Here is a 25,278-nt window from a genome sequence, read left to right as displayed (position 1 = left end):
TAAACAACAGATTTTTTTTTTTTCTTCTCACAGTTCTGGAGACTAGCATTCCAAGATCAAGGTGTTGTCAGGGTTGGTAAGGGTTTCTGGTAAGGCCTCTCTTCCTGCAGCTGTCTTCTTACTGTGTTGTCATATGGCCTTTCCTCTATGTGTGCACATGGAGAGAGAGAACTCTCTATTGTTTCTTCCTCTTCTTATGAAGATACCATAAGTTGTGGATTGGGGTGCCACCCATTTGACCTCTCTACTCCTTTTTTTAATTTTAAAAAATTGTTTAAATTTTTTAATTGTTTAAAATTTACATCCAAATCAGTTAGCATATAGTGCGATGATGATTTCAGGAGTAGAATCCAGTGATTTGTCCCCTACATATAACACCCAGTGCTCATCCCAACGCATGTCCTCCTTAATGCCTCTTGCCCATTTAGCCCATCTCCCCACCCACAACCCCTCCAGCAACCCTCAGTATGTTCTCTATATTTAAGAGTCTCTTATGTTTTGTCCCCCTCCCTGTTTTTATATTATTTTTGCTTCCCTTCCCTTAGGTTCATCAGTTTTGTTTCTTAAATTCCACATATGAGTGAAGTCATATGATATTTGTCTTTCTCTAACTGACTAATTTCACTTAGCACTCTAGTTCCTCTACTCATTTTTTAAGAAGAGCTTGTCCAGTTCCATGACTTTTAATACTACCTAAATGACTAAATGACTCCCAAATATATATCTGCAGCCCCCACTTCACCTTAAACTTCAGACTCATTTCTAATTGTCTACTCAATATCTCTACTTTTATGTCCATAGACACCATAAACTAACATGTCCAAAACCAATTTCTTGATTCCCCCTGAATAGTGTCTCCTTGGGTGTTCCGTAACTCATTAAACCCAGTTGCTCAGCCCCCACATTTTTTAGTTTTTCTCTTGTATGCCACACCCAGTCCCTAAGCAATTCCTAGTTGATCCCCTTTAAAATATATCTCAAATCTGTCCACATATCATTTCTTGTAGCATTGCCATTTTAGCCCAGCCATCATCTTCTCTCTCTTGCAGTAGTTTCCTAAGGTCTCCTTGCTTATACTCTTGCCCAGCCAGACCCCTCTTTAAAACATAAGTTAGGGGCACCTAGGTGGCTCAGATGGTTAGGTTTCTGACTCTTGATTCAGCTCAGGTCATGATTTCAGGTCTTTGGATTCTCTCTCCACCTCCCTCTTTCTGCTCCCCTACCCCCTGTCAAAAATAAATACATAAGCTGTAAACAAAACAAAACAAAACAAAACAAAACATAAATTAGACCATAATTCTCTGCTGCTTAAAACCGAGTGATTTCTCATCGACCTAACCTGGCCCAACTACCTCTCTAATTTTAGCCTCTGTGAATATCACTGTCACTCACTTCCCTCTAGCTTCTCTGGCCTAGCTTTCTTCAGTCATCCTAGGCACATTCTGACCTTAGAGTTTTTGCATTTGCTGTTCTCTGCCTCAGACTCCTTTTCTCCAAATAATCTGTGTCTTGTTCAGTCACTTCATTTGTGTCTGTACTCAAATGTCATCTCGTCAGGTCTTTTTCTTAATTAGTCATTCTGCTCAAAACAGCATTCTTCTAAAATCCCCATCCTTACTGTGCTTTATTTTTCTCTGTAATTCTTGCTGCTATTTGACATTATATCAAAATGTTTTGCCTGTTTCCTGTGTCCACACTAGAACGCAACTCCCTGAGGGGAGGTAGGGAAAAGGTTTTGTCTGTTATATTCACTGCTGTATCTTCAGTATCTAGAACAGGGCCTAGCTCATACAAATACTAATACAGATTTGTGAAATGAATGAATGAATGAATGAATAAGTAGGCTGTGCCAGTCCTTGGAAGGAAAGATTCTGAAGGAATGCTGAAACTCACTGGGCAGGATTCGCAATTCCCAAATCACTGCTCCTATCTCCGTGTGGTGTGTACTGTAGCATATGCACGTTTTATTCCTGTACCTGGACATTTCCCCTCTGAATCCTTTCCAGCCTAAATTCCTTCTTTTACCTACTCTCACAGGTTGTACTTTACGTCTCCATCCATATAAGTGGTCATATAGAATTAGTTTTATAAGATAGCAGATGCTCATACATAGAAATAGCAACTACCGTTAGGAGATGAGGGCCAGTTCATGATAATGTTGCTGAGAGCAGAAAATAAGGAACAAGAAATTTGAGAGACTTGGGCAAATTAAATTCCAGACTTCTGGAGGAAGTTGCAAATATCTTGGAGACAATATCTTTATGAAACCATAGCAAATGGGAAAGGTGACAAAAGATTGTACTGGTGATAACTCACCTGGAGTCTAGTGTACCATGTCTAGTATTGAGTCCAATCTGGGCGCAAGATTTTCAGAAAGACAAAAGAATGTGCTCAGAGATTGCAAATAGTATAGTGAGCACACATCCTATGAGTACTGGCTGAATAACAGTAACAGTAGTAATTGCAGGGGCTCCTGGGTGGCTCAGTTGGTTAAGCATCTGACTCTTGCTATAGGCTCAGGTCATGATCTCACTGTTTTGCAATAGGGATTCTCTCTCCCCCTCTCTCTCTGCCCCTCCCTGCTCATGCTCTCTTCCCTCTGCCCCCCCCCCGTCTCGAAATAAATAAACTTCAAAAAATAGTAATAGTAATTGCAAACATTAATATGTGCCGGGCATTATTCTAAATACTACTTGTAAAAAGTTACTTAATGCTCTTCCTATGAAGTAGATATTACCTTTTCAGATGAGGTAATGAAGTTACAGAGAGGTTAAGCAACTCCCACAAGGTCACACAGCTAGTAAGAGGTAGAGCTAGTGCTGATTTCATTCTGATTTCGGAGTCCAGGCTTAACACTATGCTACTATCCTTTAGTATTTGAAAGTGTGCTATTGAAGAAAAACTTGGATTACTGTAGGAGTTCTTAGAAGGCATTATTAGCCTTTACCTCAAGCGTCACCACCTTCTCCTCAGTCTCCCCAGTCTCCCCTGTATGTACTCTTATAATAGGACCAGTAATAGCACTTTATTACATTTGTTTTCTTATATCTCTACCTCTGTTAATCTATATTTCATCTATTTTGAGGATTATATTTTATTAACTTTTGAGCCACTAAATTCAGTTTAGTGCTTGGCATATAATCAACATTCAGGTTTGTTGAATGAAAAAAATGACCGAGTGATCTCTGAGTCGATTAGAACTGTCCAGTGGTAAGATAATGAGCTCCTGATCACTGGAAGTATTCAAGAATAGGCTGATCCTTGAAGGAATGCTGCAGAAGGAAAAGGAACTTATGGAAGTGGAAGATTAGACTAAGTTTCTTTTTAACTATGAATAATCAGATCCTATAATGAGTTAATTATGTTTTTTTTCTCCAAACATTTAATTAGCACTTACTCTGTGCCTGGCATTGTTTAAGCATTGAAGGTACAAAGATACAAGTGGCCTAGCTAGTACCCACAAGGAGCTAGTAGTCCGTGAATAATTAAGAAAAGAGATGCTCAAGAGTATAGGTTAAGGTTTTGGTAGATAAAAATACATTTAAAACGGCAGATTTTAGAGATGTTTTGAACAAATGGGGAAGGGAGAGAAAAAAGCTGTTACATAGGGGAGAACTGGAAATGAAAGATGACCCTAAAATTACCTGCTTGAGAAGGGAGAATTTAGAAATAAAGACCACATGCTTTGTTGTTATTGGGGAATTCCCCAAAGGGAAATATCAGTGTTTTCCATCAAGAGATATTGCAGAGCTGGATGTAATTCAGTAGAGATTAATTAATTTCTGAATATTTTGAAATTCTTGGAACAAATGTTCTTCTCTTATTAGTCTCCCAAATGAATAAATATGATTACATCTTCCTTGTCCTCTGCACCCTATAGGGGCATTGATGTTAAATGGACAGTCTATTAAGTCACGGGGGACCCTTCAGTTTCTTTTCTTATTCCTGTGCCTGGAATCTGTTAGGCAATGGGGAAGTAGTCGTCTTTCTTTATAATAACCTGGTCCCTCGTGCTGCTCATCTTTCACACATGTCTAAATATGTCTTGACACAGAAACATCCTTTCTAGCTGGGACATGATATCTAGGTAGGTGGGGAATTCCCCTGTTTTGTTTAAAATCATAGTTGTCTTTGAGTTTGGCTAGCATGTTCATGATTAGTTTACTGACAATTGGTTTTTTTCTTCTTATACCATATGCTATTCCATGATTCATCTGCTTTGAGTCTGTTGCCTTGAAGGTGAAACAATTTCTTCCAATGTTGATATTTCATAATCTCATAGATAACAAGCATACGCATATGCATAGTCCTTTCAGAAGTTTTAAACATTTGGAGATGAATGAATTATGTTGCCACAAATGGGAAGGAGCAATATAAAATCATAATGGTAATATCCAGTCATCTCTTGTTGGGGGGTTGGGTGAACCCTGATATTGATAAAGCCTGAGTACTTTACTGTGTTTATCTCTTCTTGAGGAATTGTTTGTGGTATGTATTATTTATTTACGGATTTTAAAGTTTAACATTTTATTTTAATTGCCTTGATTTACATGTATTTTAATATTTTATTTTATTTTATTTTTTTTTTTAGCGTTTATTTATTTTTGAGACAGAGAGAGACAAAGCATGAATGGGGGAGGGTCAGAGAGAGGGAGACACAGAATCTGAAACAGGCTCCAGGCTCTGAGCTGTCAGCACAGAGCCCGACGCGGGGCTCGAACTCACGGACCGCGAGATCATGACCTGGGCCGAAGTCGGCCGCTTAACCGACTGAGCCACCCAGGCGCCCCATGTATTTTAATATTTTAAACTGACAAGATCTTTATTTGTAGAAGTGGGGTTTAAAGTCCAAATAAATTGTAACATACACTGTTTGTATTCTAATGGTTGCATCTTTTCTATATTTAATGTCTAGGAACAACTATTTGGAAATCGTCTTTTAATTTCAGATATAAAAAGTAATCTTTCAAAATACTAACAGAACACATTATATTTCTGAATGCAGTGCAAAGCATTTATCTCTCCATGAGTATTTTCTAAATGTTTAGATGATTAGACTTCTAATAAACGTGAACTAAACTCAGTTTCTGCACATAGCTTTGACCAATGCACTTCTTGTGTTGTATCATTTAGCCACCTTTTCCTATTTACTCAGAATGGCAGTAATTGTTTTCGATGAAGAAAAACTCTTTATAATTTCATGGTATAAATGCTGTGTAAATGTCTGTATAATTTATACATTTGAAGAGAGATTTTTGAAAGACTAATGCTCAGTGTATCTTCCTCCCACTCTTCCTCTTTACCGGGTTTTAGCTCCTCTTTGGTTCAGGTGTGCTGGTGTCCCTAAGCCTCTCTGGGCCGCAGCTGGAGAAAGTAGTGATTGACAGAAGCCTGGTGGGGAAGCTCATCTCAGACTCCATCAGTGATGGTAATTACCCCCATGTGCAAGTCAATTGCCTACATTAACAGTGGGGCAGGAGAAATAGTATGTCAACAGGTACACTAATTATTACCACTGGGGACTTGCAAACACAAGTAATCTGCTTATAATAGCATAGTTACAACCCCTGGGACAAATACAAGTTTTGACTAATATTTAATACCAAAGTTTTTGTCAAGTGTTAGGCTCATATTCTGAGTATTTTTCAGTTTTTCCTTTAAAAATGTGAATGTATTTTCAAAATAGGGTATTTTTTTTTTTTGGTGTGTGTTTTCAAAATTAGCCCCCTATTGTTGACATTTCAAATATTTTTCATTTTCAAATGAATTTTGAAAAAAATAACTCAAATGTGTCAACACAATCACCAGTGGAAAAAAAAAAAAAAGTCTGTAATTTGGCTCGTAGGAAGATTCTTTGTTACCAAAGTCTATGAATACTAACTTTTGAGAGAATTTGGGCAGTATTTCTAAATATCAAAAACCAATGCCAAATATACAAAGCTGGATTCTTTTAAGTATAACACAACCAGTATGTAATTGCCACAAAGCACATAAAAAATTTTTTTAAGCCAATTATTGAAAAGGTAGGATACTGACATTTATTGAGCCCTGAAAGGCTCTATACTATACCAACCTACTTATTTAATTAAAAAAACAACTTTATATGGTATAATTATCTCCATTTTATAGATAAGGAAATTGAAGCTAAGATACTAAGGAACATGCCCATGAATGAGATACTAAGGAACAGCCTGAAAATAACCAAACTGAGATTTGAACCCAGGTTCTAGCTACAGAGCCCATTTTCTTTCTGTTATACTGTGCTGACTCCTGAGGTTTTAAGCTTATATTCTTTTATTGAAGGTAAAAAGGTTTAAGAAACAGGTTGCATTATCATTAGAAATTGAAAATTGTCAGTACCTTAAATTGAATAATCAGAACAAAGTGTGCACCAGTGGAAAGGACAGAGGTGAGAACACAGAAACCTTCCTTCTGCTATGTGCTCTCAGTAGCTACCACTGAATGACTTAGACACAATTTCATCATCTTAGAGGACAGCACTCGGCAGGATGGCTGTAATTAGCAACATTCCTGATAGTAATAAGCTGGGGGTAGGATTGTAAGTGTGCCATTTCCTCTTCCTTACAGGAACATGGTGCCAAGGAAGCTTCCGATGGAAAAAGTTCCGTCTTCATGTCTAATAATTGACCCCTTTGTTGACACTACGAATAAAATAGTGGCTGTGATGATTTTGTCATGTTGATGCTCCTCTATAAGAAATAAAAGACTTCCAACACTATTCATGTCTCTGAGATATCTTTTTTTACTTGTTTCTTTTATTTATACCCCAAATAATACACTCTCATGAGACCATGATAACAATGTGATTTCTTGGCAGTTCTCCAGATTCTCCTGTAATTGTGTAGATATACTGTTGGTTGCTGCTTGCACAGCCAGGGGTGTGGAAGTGAAGAAAAATATATGAAACATTGTATAATTTCATTATGCTAGGAACAATATAAAATATTTCTCAAATTCCTATTATATGTTTTTATCAATAATTTTTAATATTAGTAGCCCTTTATATAACTTATGAATATTAATTGTCTACCTACTAGTGTGCATAGAAATAAAGCTGTAGAAATCTTTTTGCTAATCTTCATTATTAGATATTAACTTACATAATGTGCATATTGAGTATAATATGCTTTGTTTTGTTCAGCTTGTATACCCTCAAAAAGAAAGTTCATTGATGAAAAATTTAAAATAAAAAAATACATAAGATTGGTGGAGAACACTGATCTATATCCCCTAAAAAAAAATCAGTTTGTTCTCGGATGGTTTATATCATATAAATGCAGGATTAAAGGCTAAGCACAAAAAAATGTTTTCATCTTAGATTCAGTATGGAATAGTCTTTATTTTATGCTTTTCTAGCCCTAGTTCCAAATATATCTCATTTGGTGGTTGTCCCCAAACATCAGTGTATCATAAAATGGTCTCAGGATAAAAGGAAAAGTATCAAATCCATGTATCACTAGTTTGATGATTATTGTTTATTCATAGTATCTTTAATATCCTTGTAAAATAATGATATTTGGGAGACTAGTTATTTCAGTTGGTATTTATATTCTGAAAGTAGCTTTTTGTAATATTTCAGTGGAACAAATTACTTCATTATCATTTTATTGTAACTTAGTATTTTACAGTATTTTATCAAATCTTTTTTTTTTTCCTTAGCTCTTCTTACAGACAACTTTATCATCTTATCATTTTTGGCACAAAACAAACTATGTTTTATTCAGTTTACCAAGAAGATGGGTTCTCCTGATGTAAACAAAAGACTGGAAAAACTCTCAGCCTTGGATTATAAGGTAGAGATTTCAATTTATAGTCATTTTATTAATTATTAAGGTATGCTAGAGTATCACATGGGCTGATACTATGTTCAGTATTTTTGAACAGTTCTAGATTTCTGGAAAACCAGAATTAATTATATGATTAGGGTTGATTTATTAAAAATAGTGGCTCTCCTACCTTTTCTGTTTTAATCTCATTATAAGGGTCTAATAATGACATGTTTGGTACTTATGGAAATCATAGACACATAAGAGAGACAAATTACACATTTGAAAATGTTTTTCTTTCTAAGGACAGTATATACAGCATTCTCATTTTTCCCTAAGACCTCATATCATCTTTCTAGGCAAGGATAGCTACTTTGGCTTCTATTTCACAAGAAAAGAAAGAAGAAAGAAGGCACTTTCAAAGGTTAATAGAAAAGTGTAATAAACAAGGGGAGGAAAAATACCCACCCCCCCACCCCCCACCCAGCTATAACTGGAGAAGAATGCAAAACGAATTCTCCTTCATATGTTAGTATCTCTCCCTTCACTAACTCCAGGTAATTTGTTTCCTTGTATCAGGGACTTTACATCTGTTAAGGAAGGATTTTTATTTTAAATGATGTGTTTAATATAAGTTTTGCCACATTACATTTTAACTGCTTGGAAGGCATACTCTCTGCTAGGATGAGTATCTAATACATTTTCCAGGCTGTTTCAGTTCAAGGCCTCTTTTCAGGAATGACTTGTGTTTGCAAGATTGATCCAGCCTCTGTGACGTGGATTTGAGACAGTTCACTGTTCACTGGGAACAGAACTGATATAAAGCTTCCTTAAAAAAGATGCACACTTATGCCATACCCAGAGTATCTATCCGTAATAACGGCAAAGATTTTTAGAAGTCAGCTTTATGGCTTGAAACTTTGTGTGTGTGTGTGTTTGAAAAAGTAGTATTTAAGCTAACCTTTTGCCCTTTGGGATTATTTCTTATTGTGATTGAGATGATAGTGGTATGGGGAGGATTTAGTTTTATTTGGTGGAAACCTCTATTCTTATAAAAAAATTTTTTTGACATGAGATAAAATATATTAAATGAGTTTTTCATTGTGGTAATAAACTAATTTGGTCATATTTGCCAATCTTGTGGAGCTTCTGTAGCATTTAATACTGATTTCTTTACTTGGAAAATCAGTGGTACTCATGTATTCTATTTTGGTTAGTAAAAAAAACTGGTATTAGCACTCTTAATGGGATGCTATTTTCCAGGTTGGCTAATTGTAGATTTATTTGAAATGTTGTTTATTTACTAATACTGGTCTTTAAAATGTACCAATATGGAGTGAGTAAATAAATAAATAAATAAAACGCTCCAATGTGCATTAACTCAAACTATTTAAAATGTTTTCAATACTATTGTGTAAAATTTTTTATGACTAGTTCTCCATCTTAGATGTGATGGATAGCTTAGTACAGTCTTCTCAGCTGAAGGATCATAGCTACCCATTAATGGGATCAGAGAGAAACTGCCAGGATGTCATCTTTTCTTATGAAGAGATGTGGAAAATAGACCTGGTATATGGACTCTTGCACCTTAAGCAAGGGAATTACTTGTTTGTTTGTTCTTTATGCTTTTGGATTTGAGAATAACATGGGCACTCCATGTCTATGCATTGGACTATGCATGCAGGGAAGTAACCTGCTTCCCTTTGGAAGAGCCCATGGATTTCACTTTCTGGTTCAATGTTTAATATATATATATATATATATATATATATATATATATATATATATATATATATTAAACACTTAGTAAAAACTGCCATTTGTCTTTTGGAAGAATAATTTAAGAAACTTGTTCATTTTACTTGCTCTATTGACCATCATGATAGAAAACTGATGCCATTAAAACTCACAGGAAACAGAAAATTTCAGATAACATACATGATGTGCACTATGAGGACTGAAAGTGCCAGTTTCTTGTTTTAACTCTATTTTCTCATCTAGAAATTCCTAAATAATGTGTGACATGGCAATAGGATGTCAAAATATTGTATGTATATTTGTAAAGACCTAGCTATCCCATTGTGGTATTCCTCTCAAATAAGAAGATAAGTAGTCAAAATAATAATATTGAGAGCATAAATATAAGAATTTGTACTTCAAAGCATAAGGTACATCTGTGTTGTCTGTCATTGCCCATTTGGATTTTAAAACAAAGAAATAGTGTATTTATAATCCTGTTTTTCTTTACAGCTGTACCATAATTCTTTCAGATTGAAATAATTTTGGCAAAGAAAATTGCAGGGTAAATATCCTGAATCTACTGACCTTTAACAAGTTTTACAGGCTGCATTTAAAAAATCCAATTCAATTTATTTAACAGTGAAGGGACAGTGCAAGGAGTTAAATGTTTACCATGAGAGAACAACACTGGTAATTACTTTGATTTCAGTTCCTTTTGATGTGCATTCAGAGGATGAAGAGGTCAATAATATTATGGCCATGCAAATAGAAAAGGGTTCCTTTTGACCATATTAAAAAAAATAGCAGAGGATTATTAAAGCATTAACCTTGATTTTAATGGCCTTGGTTGAGTGGTGAGATCACAATTTGGATGAGCCTGATTATTTACTAAATACAATACATAAATGCAACGGGTTCTTAACACCCATTGCACTCTGGCATTATCGCATTACTGCCATCCTTTGTTGCCTTGCAGACAGGAATATGAAAGCAATCTGTCATGTAGTGAGACTGGCTCCAGAAGCATTTCTCTGATAAGAAGACCCCCTGCCCTTTGCTAGTGTCTGGTCCAGTAGGCTTAGCCATGCGCTTAATCCCCAGAAAGTGGTTCGATTATTGCTGACCAGCAATGGCAAGATAGTTTTTTTTTTTTCTTCCAAGCTATCAACCTTCCATTAATTCCTTAAGCAGAAATACGGTGCAATCTATATTTCCTTGGCATGTGTCACCCAGATGGTGCCGTGCTTATGTTTTCAAATAACCATGTTCCAAAATAACATAGTTTGAATAATAAATTCTACAAATCCTTCCTAAGAAAGAGAAGCATAATTCTCAGAAGCTGCATAAACTTTTACGCATGATGCTGTGGCTTATCCCTTTATGCAGAATATATGTGTATATGTCTCATATATTCTTTAAAGTGATATTTGCCTCAAGTTGTTTTTCCTTTTATTGTTGTCAGTCATTGTTAACATGTTATGTCTTAAACAGTAGTCAGATACTCTTGGTCAGCAGTACTGAACTTGTCATTTAATATAGCTGGTCTTAAATCCTATGTGTAGGTCGATGCTGTCAAGCAGCCATGACTGTACATTTTGGTATTGATTGGGATTGCTACAGCCAATTCCTCCCTAACTCACATTTCTCCTTTCCCTTTCCTCTGCTAAAAATGGGGAGAATTTTGAACATATGTCTTTTTTATATATGTGTCAAAAGAATTTGGTAAATTCTGACACCTCCTTAAGCACATGTTTAACATGCATATTTACTTGCATTTATCTACATTTACAGATGCTTTAATTTTTGTAATACATCGAGGATTTTGCATTAAAAAATGATTCTTATGTGCTTTTTTTTCTTAATCATTAGATTTCCTATTCTGAGATACCGGGCCCAGTAAACAGGACAGCAGACCGTCATCTAGCCATCAATTGTGTTCAAGATACAGTTGTTTGCTGGTGGCCGCTGGTCAGTGATGATGCTTGGCCTTGGGCCCCCATTTCTCCTGAGAAGGACAGAGCCAATCTGCTGCTCCTAGGTTATGCTCAAGGAAGACTGGAGGTAAATCTAAAGCAAACATATACATTTTATTGAAGAACAAATAAAATAGGATTATTAGTTTTTTTGATTCTGAAATAAAGATGAATACTTTTTTTAATGTATAATTTATTTTTCTAAATACTGAAAAAAGGAAAGTACATATAAAGTGGGATCCTTTAAAGTATCCTATCTGCAAGATAGACAGTTCCAGGGCTGGCCTGAGTCTCACAGTGATTAAGAACACAGGCTTCTGGGTTCAAATCCTAGCTCTGCCACTACCTAGCTCTTTGTCCTTGGGCAACTAATTAACCTGTGTGCACCATGGTTTTGTTATCTGAAAAATAGAGTTAACGAAGAAAAATAAGTTATGACATGCATTTAGAGCAGTATCTACATATGGTAAACTCTCAAACGCTGATCATTGTGTGATTCTTATTAATATCATTATTAGTACTATCATTACGGCTTGCCTATAATTTCTTGCTTGCCAAAGTTATGTTATCAATCACCTTCTTTAAACTTCAGTTAAGGAATCAGTAAACATTAGTCAAATGTCTATTTGGTAGAAGACTGTGGAGCCAAACCATGGCTAAGGCAAGAATTTATCAGGAGGGCTATAGAGCTATGGCCTTCTCATCTGGTATCCTGCCTCAGACAGGAGCACCAAAAGGGTTAATCTAGGAGGCGAGGATAGTATTCTACCCTGTCTATTCCTGCCAGTGGTTCTACCATCATTCATTATTGTGAACCTACAGGTAATTTCAACTTGTACCAGTACTTTGAGTATGGAATTTGTTTTTCTTTTTTATAACTTAACAAAAGCAACCCTCCTTTATTCTTTTTTAAGTTTTTGCCTGAGTAGAATATAGACAGTTCAGTTTACAGATGATTTGACTTACGATTCTTGACTTCACCAGGATGTGAAAGCAATTCACATTTAGTAGAAACCATACTTGGAATTTTGAATTTTGATCTTTTCTCAGTGTAGTGATAGGTGATAGGATCCTCTCTCATGATGCTGGACAGTGGCAGACAGCGCAGCTCCCAGCCAGCCATGAGATCACAGCCACATACCCTTACAACCATTCTGTATCCATAAAACCATTCTGTTTTTTGCTTTCCGCACAGTATTCAGTAAATTACATGAGGCTGTGTGTTAGGTGATTTTGCCCAATTGTAACCTAATGTGAATGTTCTGAGCGTGTCTAAGTAGTTGAGGCTAAGCTGTGAGGTCCAGTAGGTTAGGTGTATTAAATGCATTTTCAACTAAGGATATTTTCAACATATGATTGGTTTATTGGGACGTGAATCCATCCTAAGGCAAGGAATAACTGTAGTATACATCTATATTTTCTCTAAATTTATTACCATTTAGACTTTATGAAGTATTTCTCGGAGTTAGTATTCTGAGATACAATGAGCAAGTCCAGGTTTTTTCTGTCCCTACCTACTTTTTCTGGTGTTATAAACTTCCAGGCTATCTTTTAAGACTGTAGAGTCCTTTCTAATTAATTAATTTGCCTTTTTCTGGAACTTTTCCAATTTTGTTATAGTAACTAAAACTACTTATAATGCTTTAGGTGTGGATTTTGTGAGGCTAAGGAAGTGCTTTGTTCCTATTCATTGGCTTTTCATGCCTACTGTTTTATTGATCTTGGGTTCAGAAGCTAATTGAGTAAAAGAGTTCATCAAAATGACTGTAATAAAGCTAATTAGAATTCTAAATGTTCTGTCTTAGAATAAAGGTAAAAGTAATTTAGCTAAACTTTACACAAATTACCTGTATGTGAAATGAATGTACTACATGAAATTAGGAGTGCTTAAAGGGTATACATACATTTTATATACCTCATCTCCTGGTGTCATCTAGATGATGTCCTTTGGAGTTAGACAAACTTGGTTTACCTGTTGGTCAGACGATATACATACTAACTGTCTGACATTAATCAAGCTTACTGCCTCTAAGCTTCTGCCTGCTTTTAGCTAATTTTGTGTTCTTTGGCCTTGGATAGATAGCCTGTCCTCTCAGACTTTAGTTGTCTGTTTTTAAAATGATAGATTTCAACCAGATAGATCACCTCTTTAGGTCTGTAATAGCTCTAAAAAGTGCTCATCTGGATTCTGCACAGGTCTGATTTAGCCATTGCTTGCTAAAATGCCTTTAGCATAACTAACAGCGTCAGCATTGAAAAGCCCACATTGACTGGCCCTGACCTACCTTTCCAATGTTACTTCCGTATGCAAACCTGTGTTCTAGCCAAGTGGTTTGTTTACTCACTGCCTTTATTTTTCACGTCCTGCCTATACACATTACACAAGGAAGAAAGGCCCTTCCTTCTGTTTCTACATCATTTGACAACTATTGAGCATGACCCTGAAGTAAACACTGTATTTCATTACAGGGAATATGAATACAAAAAATAACCCTGCCTGCAGGGATCTTAGTGTCCACCAATGAGAGACAAATATGAAAACATGTAGGTGCACTAAGGCATTAAATGATGCTGTGGATAGAGTATGTATGTGTATGCTATATAGTAGTAGCCAGTACAGAATGATTGATTCTACTTAGATAGTAAGGAAGAAACATTAAAGGGGCTTTACAATTTGCTCAAAAATGAGATTGGTAAGCAATTTTACTTTCTTTTACTCTCCTTTCTAAGTTCCATATGAAGGTTGTACTAGACCTATGGAATGATTTGGCTAGCTTTTTCTTTTTCTCATCTTTGAAACAGTACCAAAAGGAATTATCTGATGTTTGAGTGTTTGGTAAAACTCACATATGAAATTTGCCTGGGTGTGGTGTTTTAAAGGAAGTGTTGCTTATTTTTCAGGAATTCTGTTTTTTCCTTAATTTGTATTTCTGGAAAATTATCCATTTTATGTAACTTTTTAAATAGATTTTCATAAAGTTGTACATGATACACATGATTTTTTTGTTCAAATTTTTATTTAAATTCTAGTTAGTTAACATACAGTGTAGTATTAGTCTCAGGAGTAGAATTCAGTGTTCATCACTTACATACAACACCCAGTGCTCATCATAACAAGTGCCCTCCTTTAATACCCGTCAACCATCTAGCCCATCCCCCACCCACCTCCAGCCATCAAGCCTCAGTTTGTTCTCTGAGAGTCTCTCATGGTTTGTTTCCCTTTGTTTTTCTTTTCCCCAGCTCTTTTATATGTTCATGTGTTTTGTTTCTTAAATTCCACATACGAGTGAAATCATGTGGTATTTGTCTTTCTCTGACTGACTTATTTTGCATAGCATAATACACTGTTGCTCCATCCATGTTGCAAATGACAAGATTTCATTCTTTTTGATGGTTGAGTAGCATTCCATTATATATATATATATATATATATATATATATATATATATATACACACACACACACACATATATGTATATATACTCAGCATATATATATATATATATATATATATATATGCACACACACATACATTCATACATACCACATCTTCTTTATCCATTCATCAGTCAGTGGACATTTGCCTCTTGCCGTAGCTTGGCTATTGTTGATAATGCTGCTGTAAACATTGGGGTGCATGTGCCCCTTTGAATCTGTATTTATGTATTCTTTGGGTAAATACCTAGTAGTGCACTTGCTAAATTGTAGGGTAGTTCTATTTTTAACTTTTTGAGGAACCTCCATGCTGTTTTCCAGAGTGGCTGTACCAGTTTGCCTTCCCACCAACAGTGCAAGAGAGTTCCCCTTTCTCTGCATCCTCACCAACACCTTTTGCTTCTTGTGTTGACAATTTTAGCCATTCTGACTGGTGTGAGGTGGTATCTCATTGTGGATTTGATTTATATTTCCTTGATGTTGAATGATGTTGAGCATCTTTTCATGTGTCTGTTAGCCATCTGTGTGTCTTTGGAAAGTGTCTGTTGATGTCTTCTGCCCATTTCTTCACTGGATTATTTGTTTTTTGAGTGTTGAGTTTGATAAGTTCTTTATAGATTTTGGATACTAACCCTTTATCAGATAAGTCATTTGCAAATATCGTCTCCCATTCTATAGGCTGCCTTTTAGTTTTGTTGATTGTTTCCTTCACTGTGCTGAAGCTTTTTATTTTGATGAAGTCCCAATAGTTCATTTTTGCTTTTGTCTCCCTTGCTCCTGGTGATGTATTTGTACGTGATTTTTAGCTATTCATCAATGATTGCATAGTTAATGCCCCCCTTTTCACTCCTACTATATATTAAGATACATAATTCCTTTTTCTTTTTTTAAGCAAGAGTAGCTTTTACTTGGATTTGGCCTTTTCAGTCTATCAAAGTTTAGACTCTTGGAAAAATTTGCAAAGATTTCTTTTTCAGGGAGTGCCTGGGTAGCTCAATCAGTTGAGCACCCGACTTCAGCTCAGGTCATGATCTCATGGTTTGTGAGTTCGAGCCCCGCATTGCGCTTGCTGCTGTCAGTGGAAGCCAGCTTCAGAGAGAGCTTGTGTTCTCTTTCTCAAAAATAAGTAAACCCTTAAATTTTTTTGCTAATGTTTATTTATATTAGAGAGAGAGACAGAGCGCAAGCAGGGGAGGGGCAGAAAGAGAGGGGGACACAGAGTCTGAAGCAGGCTCCAGGGTCTGAGCTGTCAGCACAGAGCCCAGCGCAGGGCTCAGACTCATGAATGGTGAGATCATGACCTGAGCCGAAGTCGTATGCTCAATGAACTGAGCCACCCAGGAGCTCCCAAAATAAGTAAATCTTTTTAAAAAGTTAGTAAAGAAAAAAGATTTCTTTTTCAGACCCTCGTGTGAACTTCCATATGCAAAAGACATACGCATATGTCTTTGGACGAAATCTCTAAGGAAATAATTATTTCTTTTTTTCCCATTGAGGACATAATTTTTAACTATGAATTAATTGTAGCACATTTTTTAGACTATCATGAACAAAAACCACTACTCGATAAAAGCGGTATTCAGACATATGTCTTTAAATTTTTTTCACTGGTCACCAATAGACTTCTTGAACCAATCATCAGAATAAAAGATACAATATACTTTTTTTTATTTTTAAATATTTTGTACTATACTTTTTATTTATTTATTTTTTAATATGAAATTTATTGTCAAATTGGTTTCCATACAACACCCAGTGCTCATCCCAACAGGTGCCCTCCTCAATACCCATCACCCACCCTCCCCTTCCTCTCACCCCAATCAACCCTCAGTTTATCAGTTCCATAAAATTCAAACTAAAAAAGTAGCAACCTCATAGAAAGGAAATTTAGTCATTGCATCTGTTAAAAAATAGAATTTTTAGGGGTGCCTGGGTGGCTCAGTTAAGCGTTGACTTTGGGTCAGGTCATGATCTCACAGTTTGTGGGTTCACGCCCCGCATCCGGCTCTGTGCTGTCAGCTCAGAGCCTGCCTCGGACTCTGTGTCTCTCTCTGTCCTTATCCTGCTCCCACTCTCTCTCTCTCTCTCAAAAATAAATGAATAAACAGTAAAAAAAAATAGAATTTTTAAAAAGCATTTCCCATCTAAGTTCAATCAGAAAATATAATAATAAGCTTTTAGTTGGAAAGTGGCAAGATCCTAGAGTCGTGGTTCCCAGCCTTGGCAACACATTACAATCACCTGCAGAGCTTTTACAGAGGAGCCCACCCAGACTAGTTATATCTGAACCTCCTGAGAGGGAGGAGGCACCAGTATTCTTTAACAGGTTCCCTAGGTGATTCTCATGTACATCCAAGTTAAGAGTCACTGCTTTACAGCAAACTAAAAAAAAAAAAAAAAAATCATTTTTGCATAACAGACCATGGAAAGGATAAAGCCCACATACTGAACCAAATGAGAGTTTTAACAGTAGATTCTAAGTAGAAAATTGGCTTACCAAGCAGCTAAAAAAAAAAGAAAACAAAGGAAACATAGAACTAAGCTCTCTGTGACTGAATTATCTGTCTTTCGGAGGAGGAACATTTTTTAATTTATTTTATGGATATTAGAAAACTCCTGGTCTAATTTCACACTGCAGAGCTCTAAACAACAGCACATATCTTAATTAGAAGCAGAGAGCAGAGAGAGTTATGTAGTCTAGGAAAAAAAATTTCTTTGAAAAATATACAATAGATAGTGCGCAGAGAAAGAAATTTTTATCAGTAAATTCATTTTAAAACAGCTTTTAATGGTGTGTGTGTGGATTATCATATATAACATGGTAATCATTTTTATTTAAATTCCACATACTCTTTATGTATTCCTTTTTAGAAAGTTATTATAGTCATCACAGAACTATTTAATTCATTCACTTTGTCAAAAATGTGATGACTACACAACTAATTCTTCCCTTACCTTTGTATTTGAGCAGGTATTTTAACTTTTCAGCTATATGGATTAGGTAATGCTTTCTGAGTATGATGGTAATTTCAAGCTGTATTACTCAGAAGGGGTCACTGAATTTGTTTACCAATTTAATCAAAACCACATAAGCATAGCTATTAAACCTTACAACTTGTAGTCAGGGATAGGGAAATATAACCTCACGAAGATAACCTTTTTCCCATAAAACTTAAAACTATTTTTGCAGTGATTAAGAGGAGCAGCAACTAATGAAAAAGTAAAAATGAGACGAACTTTCAATATGGCATAATTTGATTAAAAAAACATTCAGAAAGTGTTGTAAATGCATTCAACTGAAAAGCCAGAATATTTGAGAAACGTCTCTTCCAAAGAAATGTATGTACTGTGTTAGCTTTCAACTATATAACAAAGATTTTATATTCTAGGGATGGTAGCTTTTAAAAAAAAATCTCTTTATTATAAAAAAAAACATGCATAAAGAAAACCACATGAACTAAATGTATAGTTTAATGAGCTATTACAAAGGAAATACCCCTGGAACCACACTCAAGTCAAGAAGTAGAACTTTGCCAGGTGCCCAGAAATACTATGAATGTACTATCATGATTTCAACCCTTCCTGTTCCCTAAAAGTAACCTCTGTCATGACTTTTAATCACTTTCTTATATACCCATATAGTTTTTATCACCCTAATGCATCTCTTAAAACTTTAGTATTATCCATTTAAGACACTTCAGGGTGCCTCAGTCAGTTGAGCGTCTTTGGCTCAGGTCATTATCTCGCCATTTGTGAGTTCAAGCCCTGCATTGGGCTCGCTGCTGTCAGCACAGAGCCTGCTTTGGATCCTCTATCCCCCTCTCTCTCTGCCCCTCCCCCCTTCAAAAATAAATACACATAAATTTTTTTTTTAAAAACCACTTTAATGTTTCTCTTTTAATATACAAATCCCCCTCTCCATTGCTTTCTTTTCCTTAAAATTTATCTTTTGAAACTGCAGTGTCTCATAGTGTGGATTTTGTTGTTTGCATAATCATGTGGTTCAACATGTTTCTCTTTTGAAAATTCTGCAAGTTAGTGTTGGCAAGACTGTGGGGCGGTGTGTTCTTTTCATCAGAAGGCACGTAACGTCAGGTTCTCTCTTGGTTGTCTCTCTTCTTTGATGTTAGCAGCTACTAATGCTCAGTGCCTAGATCCATTAATTCATTAGGTTGCAAATGATGATATTCTAATTACTAGTTTTTCATTTATTAATTGGGATACTTTTATAGATACTTCTACTCATTTCCTATTTGTTTTCCTAGTGGTTGAATTCATGTATTATAATCAGGATAAATGTCTGTTTCTTTTCTTTTGTTTACTAGTTTTCAAGATAATGAGTTGGTTCCTTATCACTCCCTGAAGATAACCAATTAGTTTTGTTTTTTAAGTAGCATTGATAATTTATGAATTTAAATATATTTGATTTGATGGGTTTTATAAATTGTAGTCGTTATCCTATTGAAAGCTCAAATTTGTCTCATATTTGGAGCCTCTACAAGTTGGTTCCTCTTTTTGTCATGACCCCAGTAGTCTTGGGTAGCTTCCCTGCTATTTGCTATGATAGTATGTTTCATGCTCATCTTAAACATTTCCTGCCTCAGATCTGGAATTAGCCATTTCTTTAATAAGCTCTGGTTTCTTTTCATGGAAAATGGTATTGTAAGCCCAAGTTTGGGAGCTAGGGATAAAGTGTTGTTATTGGATTGGGCATTATTTCTAGATATCTTTAGTAGGATGAGCTACATATTTTATACATACATATATATATATATATATATATATATATATATATATATATATATATATTCAGAGTGAGTTCACATTGTTACTTCTAACTCAAATTCAGGATACAGGGTTTTAAATTTAACCTCTTCTATATTACATCTGTATCTCCTCTTTTTCATACAAAAATCCTAGTTTTCAGGGACATGGGAGATGAATTATAATATCTCACAATTACTTGCTTACTTTATGTCACAGTATACACTTAACAGTCTGAGAATAATCCTACTAATACTACCACTACTAATATAAATTACTGAGAATATTCAGAAACTTTTTGCCTATGTTTTTATCAATTTTTTCCTTTACATTAAAAAAAAAATTTTTTTTTAACGTTTATTTATTTTTCAGACAGAGAGAGACACAGCATGAACGGGGGAGGGGCAGAGAGAGAGGGAAACACAGAATCGGAAGGAGGCTCCAGGCTCTGAGCCATCAGCCCAGAGCCCGACGCGGGGCTCGAACCCGTGGACCGTGAGATCGTGACCTGAGCCGAAGTCGGACGCTCAACCGACTGAGCCACCCAGGCGCCCCTCCTTTGCATTTTTAAATAGTTGTACTTTATTTACATTATTGGAGCATAAAGTCATTACATACAATGCTCTCTCGAATTCTCATCTAGTCATCCATAGGTTTTTGGTTTTGCTATTTAGTTGAACTGTTTCTTTCATGTAGGGATTTAGAGAGATTCAAAAACTATAGTGCCACCATCACCACTTTGCCAGAATCAGGGATGCTATACTCATGGTCATAATAAACACTTAGTTTTTTTTTTAAGTAAGCTCTCCACCCAACATGAGGCTTGAGCTCATGACCCTGAGATCAAGAGTCGAATCCTCTACCCACTAAGCCAGCCAGGTGTCCCGATAAACACTTAGTTTGAACCAGCCCTCTATAGCTAAACATGAAACATGACAATCTTGAGCCTATCTCCAGCTCACTATAATTGCTTTTCTGCTTTCTGTGCTTTCTTAATTTTAAAATATCTTCCGGAGAGGGCATCAGTTATATTAACTATTTAATGCTTTTCCTACTCTATACTGTTCCTTTTTTGATGACTTTTGGAACAGCTCTGTCTACCTTTTTCAAATTTACCCTTTTTAAGAATAAAAATGAAATAATCTCAGTGTGCATTTTTCAACAAGTTTCAGCCTTAAAGCTGACTGATTCAAACTTGACTGAAACAATTCATTTTAGGAATGAAACTACCAGCTTGTTTATCCTTGAAATTAGAAATTCCAAGACCTTTAGGATTCTTCTTTACCTTTTCTGTTCTTTCTTGGCTTGAATTTTTAAACTCTTATCATTTCTTTCTTTATTACACAGTTTTCTTTAAAAAACAAAAAGCAAATGGGGTGCCCAGGTGTCTAAGTTGGTTACGCGGCCAACTTCGTCTCAGGTCATGATCTCACAGTCCTGAGTTAGAGCCCCACACCGGGCTCTGTGCTGACAGCTCAGAGCCTGGAGCCTGTTTCGGATTTTGTGTCTCCCTCCCTCTCTCTGCCCCTCCTTCACTTGCACGCACGCTCTCTCTCTCTCTCAAAAATAAATAAACATTAAAAAACAAACAAAACAGAAAGCAAACAACAAAAAAATAAAACATTGAATCATGGTCATCTATTCTTAGGTCTGCTATCACAGTCTTTCTTAACCGACCCATTGGAACATAGCATAATCTGTGGTTTAGCTAACACACTGCCTGTTTCTGTGCTTTTCTTCTTTGTACCTTCCTATTACTTTAGAATTAAAGCAGAGATCTTTTTCTAAAGATCTCCAGACTTTAAGCAGGCCACCACACACTATAAAAGTCTTTAAGGGTGCCTGAGTGGCTTAGTCGGTTGAGCATCCAACTTCGGCTCAGGTAATGATCTCACAGCTCATGAGTTTGAGCGCCATGTCAGGCTCTGTGCTGATAGCTCGGAGCCTGGAGCCTGCTTCAGATTCTGTGTCTCCTCTCTCTGCCCCTCCCCCGCTCATTCTCTGTCTCTGTCTCTCTCAACAATAAATAAACATTTAAAAAAATTTTTTTGGTGTTTATTTTTTCATCCCTTAATTATCTACACTGTTCTTCTGCATCTCATTCTTTGCCTGCTCACTATGCTTTGTTAAAACTTTTCACCGTGTCCTTTACCACAGCCATTCCCATTTGAATTCTACTGACTAGTTCCTGAAACCTCTGGCATGTATTTTTTAAGAATCTTTAAAGAGTTATTAGATTTCAGAATTCACCTAATCTGAGGAGTGCCTGAAGATAGGATTAAGACCAAGAACTCAATGTTGCTAAGACAGTAAATCTTAAAAGTACTTATCACAAGAAAAAAAGTTTCTAACTGTGTATGATGATGGATGTTTATGAGACTTCCTATAATGATCATTTTCAATATATACAAACATTGAATCATTTTGTTGTACACCTGAAAGTAATATAATATATGTCAATTATACCTCAATAAAAAAAAAAAAGAAAGACCAAGAACTCAGTGAAAGAAGGGAATTCTTGATCATGAAGTTTGTAGAGGATAACGTTGAACAAGCCTTATGGAAGATGATAGAAGACATCAAATTAATCTTGTTAGCTTACATGAGTCTCATCAGCCAGGGTCCTCTGTTTTTGGATTATTTTCTCTCCTTTGTGCTTTTTTCTTCAGAGCATTGTCATTAATGTTTCTCCCTTAACTATACACTGTACTTTTTCTTTATCTTAACATTATATCTTGACCTGATCATCTCCTGACTAAGTTCATTTGGGGAGGAAAAACCAGCTGCATAAATATGAGAGATGTCTTAGTATATGCAAGTTTGGATTAAAAAGTCTGTATTTTTTCTTGGTATTTTGCAATGACTACCTAATTGCATTTGGTGTTTTCAACTTCCTATTTGCAAATGATCTGCTAACAGAGCACCTTATAGCTAGAAAATGTATTGACAGATTTTCCTTTCAGATAGCTCTTCAGTCAGTAGGGTATATTTTAATAACTTTATTTGATTTTTTTAAAGTTTTTATTTATTTTGAGTGAGAGAGTGTGCGCACATGCAAGTGCGAGCAGGGGCAGAGAGAATCCTAAGCAGGCTCAGCACTGTCAACACAGAGCCTGATGTGGGGCTTGAACCCACAAACTATGAGATAATGACCTGAGCTGAAACCAAGAGCTGGACATTTAATTGACTGAGCCACCCAGGTGCTCCTAACAAAAAAGAAAAAAAGAAAAAGAAATAAACTCTTGGTGTTTAAAAGAAATAAATAAGCCCTTTATTCATTGTTTTAAAAATTAAACTGATATTTTTAGATATTCTACTACCATACTATTTTAGTAAAAGCCCACCTTATTAGTTTTTATATATTGAACATTAAGTTATTTACAGACTTTCAAAAACAAAGTGTTAAAGTTAAAATGTTACAATTTCTGCAGCTGTGTTATATATGTGCTATATATATTTATGTGTTCTATGAGAGAGAGATGCACAAATATATATGCACATACATATTTAAATGTTGCTGATGTTTAAGGTGATAATTGATGGTCTTCAATGGGATGCTGGATTAATATGCAGTCGTATGTGTGACAGCTGAAGAAAAACCAAGGTCTGTGTGAACATACTTGATACTTTTCTCACAGGTTCTGAGCTGTGTCCGCACAGAATGGGATCCGCTGGATGTTCGCTTTGGCAATAAACAGCCTTATCAGGTGTTGACAGTGGAGCACTCCATCAGTGTAGACAAAGAGCCCATGGCTGACAGCTGCATCTATGAATGTGTTCGGAATAAAATCCAGTGTGTGTCAATAACCAGAATACCACTAAGATCGAAGGCCATTAGCTGCTGCAGGAATGTTACTGAAGACAAACTGATTCTGGGCTGTGAAGATTCTTCAGTAATTCTTTATGAAGCTCACCGTAGAGTAACTCTCTTAGCCCAGGCTAAACTTTTGCCTTCGTTAATAAGCTGCCACCCAAGTGGCGCCATTCTACTAGTTGGCAGCAACCAAGGGGAGCTGCAAATTTTTGATATGGCTCTATCCCCTATTAACATCCAGCTCTTGGCTGAAGACCGCTCACCCAGGGAGACTCTGCAGTTCAATAAATTCTTTGATATTTCCAGCAGTCTTGTTCAAATGCAGTGGATAGCTCCTCAGGTGGTTTCTCAGAAGCCTAAAAGTGGGGACATCTATGATCTCCTCTTCCTCAGGTTTGACAGAGGACCTTTGGGTGCACTTTTGTTTAAACTTGGTAAGTCAAGGAAGTTGGTGAGTAAGTAAAATGTTTATGATGATAACATTATGATTAAGAGAATAAAACCGTTCTAGAAATGTAGGTTTTCTGTGTCTTCCCGTAAATAGGCTTGCCTTTCAGACATTTCATGTAGCTGTGTTTTTTTTCCAAGTAATCTCTATGCTCAACGTGGGACTCAAACTCACAACCTTGAGATCAAGAGTCACATGCTCCACCAACTGAGCCAGCCAGGTGCCCTCATATGGTTTAAGAAAGCTTTGTGGATGATTTTCTAAGTGTTAGGGAACATTAGATAGTGAAGAATTTGGAAATTGCACTAATTGTCCATTGTGATGAATGAAAAGCTTAAACTTCCACATTTGATACTTTCCAAAATAAATACATATGTGAATATTTTAAAACTATTTACTATGCCCATTAAAAAATTTTGTGTTGAAGGAATGTGATAATTTTTCTATTAAAATGATTTGATTTGATTTGATTGATTTTATGTTTACTCATTTTTGAGAGAGACAGAGTGTGAGTAGGGGAGGGACACAGAGAGAGGGAGACAAGAAACTGAAGCAGGCTCCAGGCTCAGAGCTGTTGGCACAGAGCCCAATGCAGGGCTCAAACTCCCAAGCTGGGAGATCATGACCTAAGCTGTAGTCCAACGCTTAACCGACTGAGCCACCCAGGTGCCCCTATTAAAATTATTTGATATAATATGTATGTATTGCTTCTCAGATTGGAGTGTGTAAGGCTTAAAAAATAGATTTAGGTTTAAAAAATAGATTTTAATTAATGCATTTTATCGCAACTTGAAAACATAGAAAAGTCAATACATTTTTAAACTCTATGCATGGTTTGGCTCTGTGATACAGAGTTAAGTTTTTATTTTTTAAAAAATATGTATTTATTTATTTTGAGAGAGAGAGAGGGAGACAGAGAATACCAAGCAGGCTCTGTGCTGACAGCAGCTGTTCATGAGATTGATGCGGTGCTCAATCTCATGAACATCAAGATCATGACCTGAGCTGAAATCAAGAGTCAGACGCTTAAGTGACTGAGCTAGCCAGGTGCTCCCAAAGTTAAGTTTTTAAAGATACTGTAGTGTTTGCTAAGTATATGTCAGTTTATTATTTTTTAATAGATCTACTTGCCTCTGAAATTGAACTGATGAAATAAATCTACTTAAAAATGACTTGATTAACCTGAAAGGTATAATTTGAGCTCTGTGTTCTTTCCACATAATAAAAATGCATCGAAATTTATATATAATGTTAATGTTGTCCAAGAAAAAATGTTTAGAATCTCATTTATTATAAAATAATCCAGTTCTTTGCCCA

General features: G+C 35.9%; 1 protein-coding gene across 12 annotated transcripts in view; it reads left to right on the top strand.

Moving 5' to 3' along the window:
* Nucleotides 1–25,278, top strand: part of LOC102951328 (WD repeat containing planar cell polarity effector) — a 619,322-nt gene that overhangs the window by 359,908 nt on the left and 234,136 nt on the right. For 11 of the 12 annotated variants that reach the window (XR_006215760.1, XM_042981516.1, XM_042981515.1 and 8 more), the window contains 4 exons: nucleotides 5,314–5,428; nucleotides 7,681–7,814; nucleotides 11,397–11,588; nucleotides 23,338–23,947. Coding sequence is in view for 11 of the 12 variants with exons in the window: in XM_042981516.1 (XP_042837450.1) it covers nucleotides 5,314–5,428; nucleotides 7,681–7,814; nucleotides 11,397–11,588; nucleotides 23,338–23,947 (1,051 nt within the window). In the remaining variant the exon portion in view is untranslated. The remainder of the gene's footprint in view (nucleotides 1–5,313; nucleotides 5,429–7,680; nucleotides 7,815–11,396; nucleotides 11,589–23,337; nucleotides 23,948–25,278) is intronic. The other variant, XM_042981524.1, reaches the window with a different exon arrangement.

This window comes from Panthera tigris, chromosome A3, assembly GCF_018350195.1.
Source record: "Panthera tigris isolate Pti1 chromosome A3, P.tigris_Pti1_mat1.1, whole genome shotgun sequence".
Taxonomy (NCBI): domain Eukaryota; kingdom Metazoa; phylum Chordata; class Mammalia; order Carnivora; family Felidae; genus Panthera; species Panthera tigris.
This window is presented reverse-complemented; position numbering and strand designations above follow the sequence as displayed.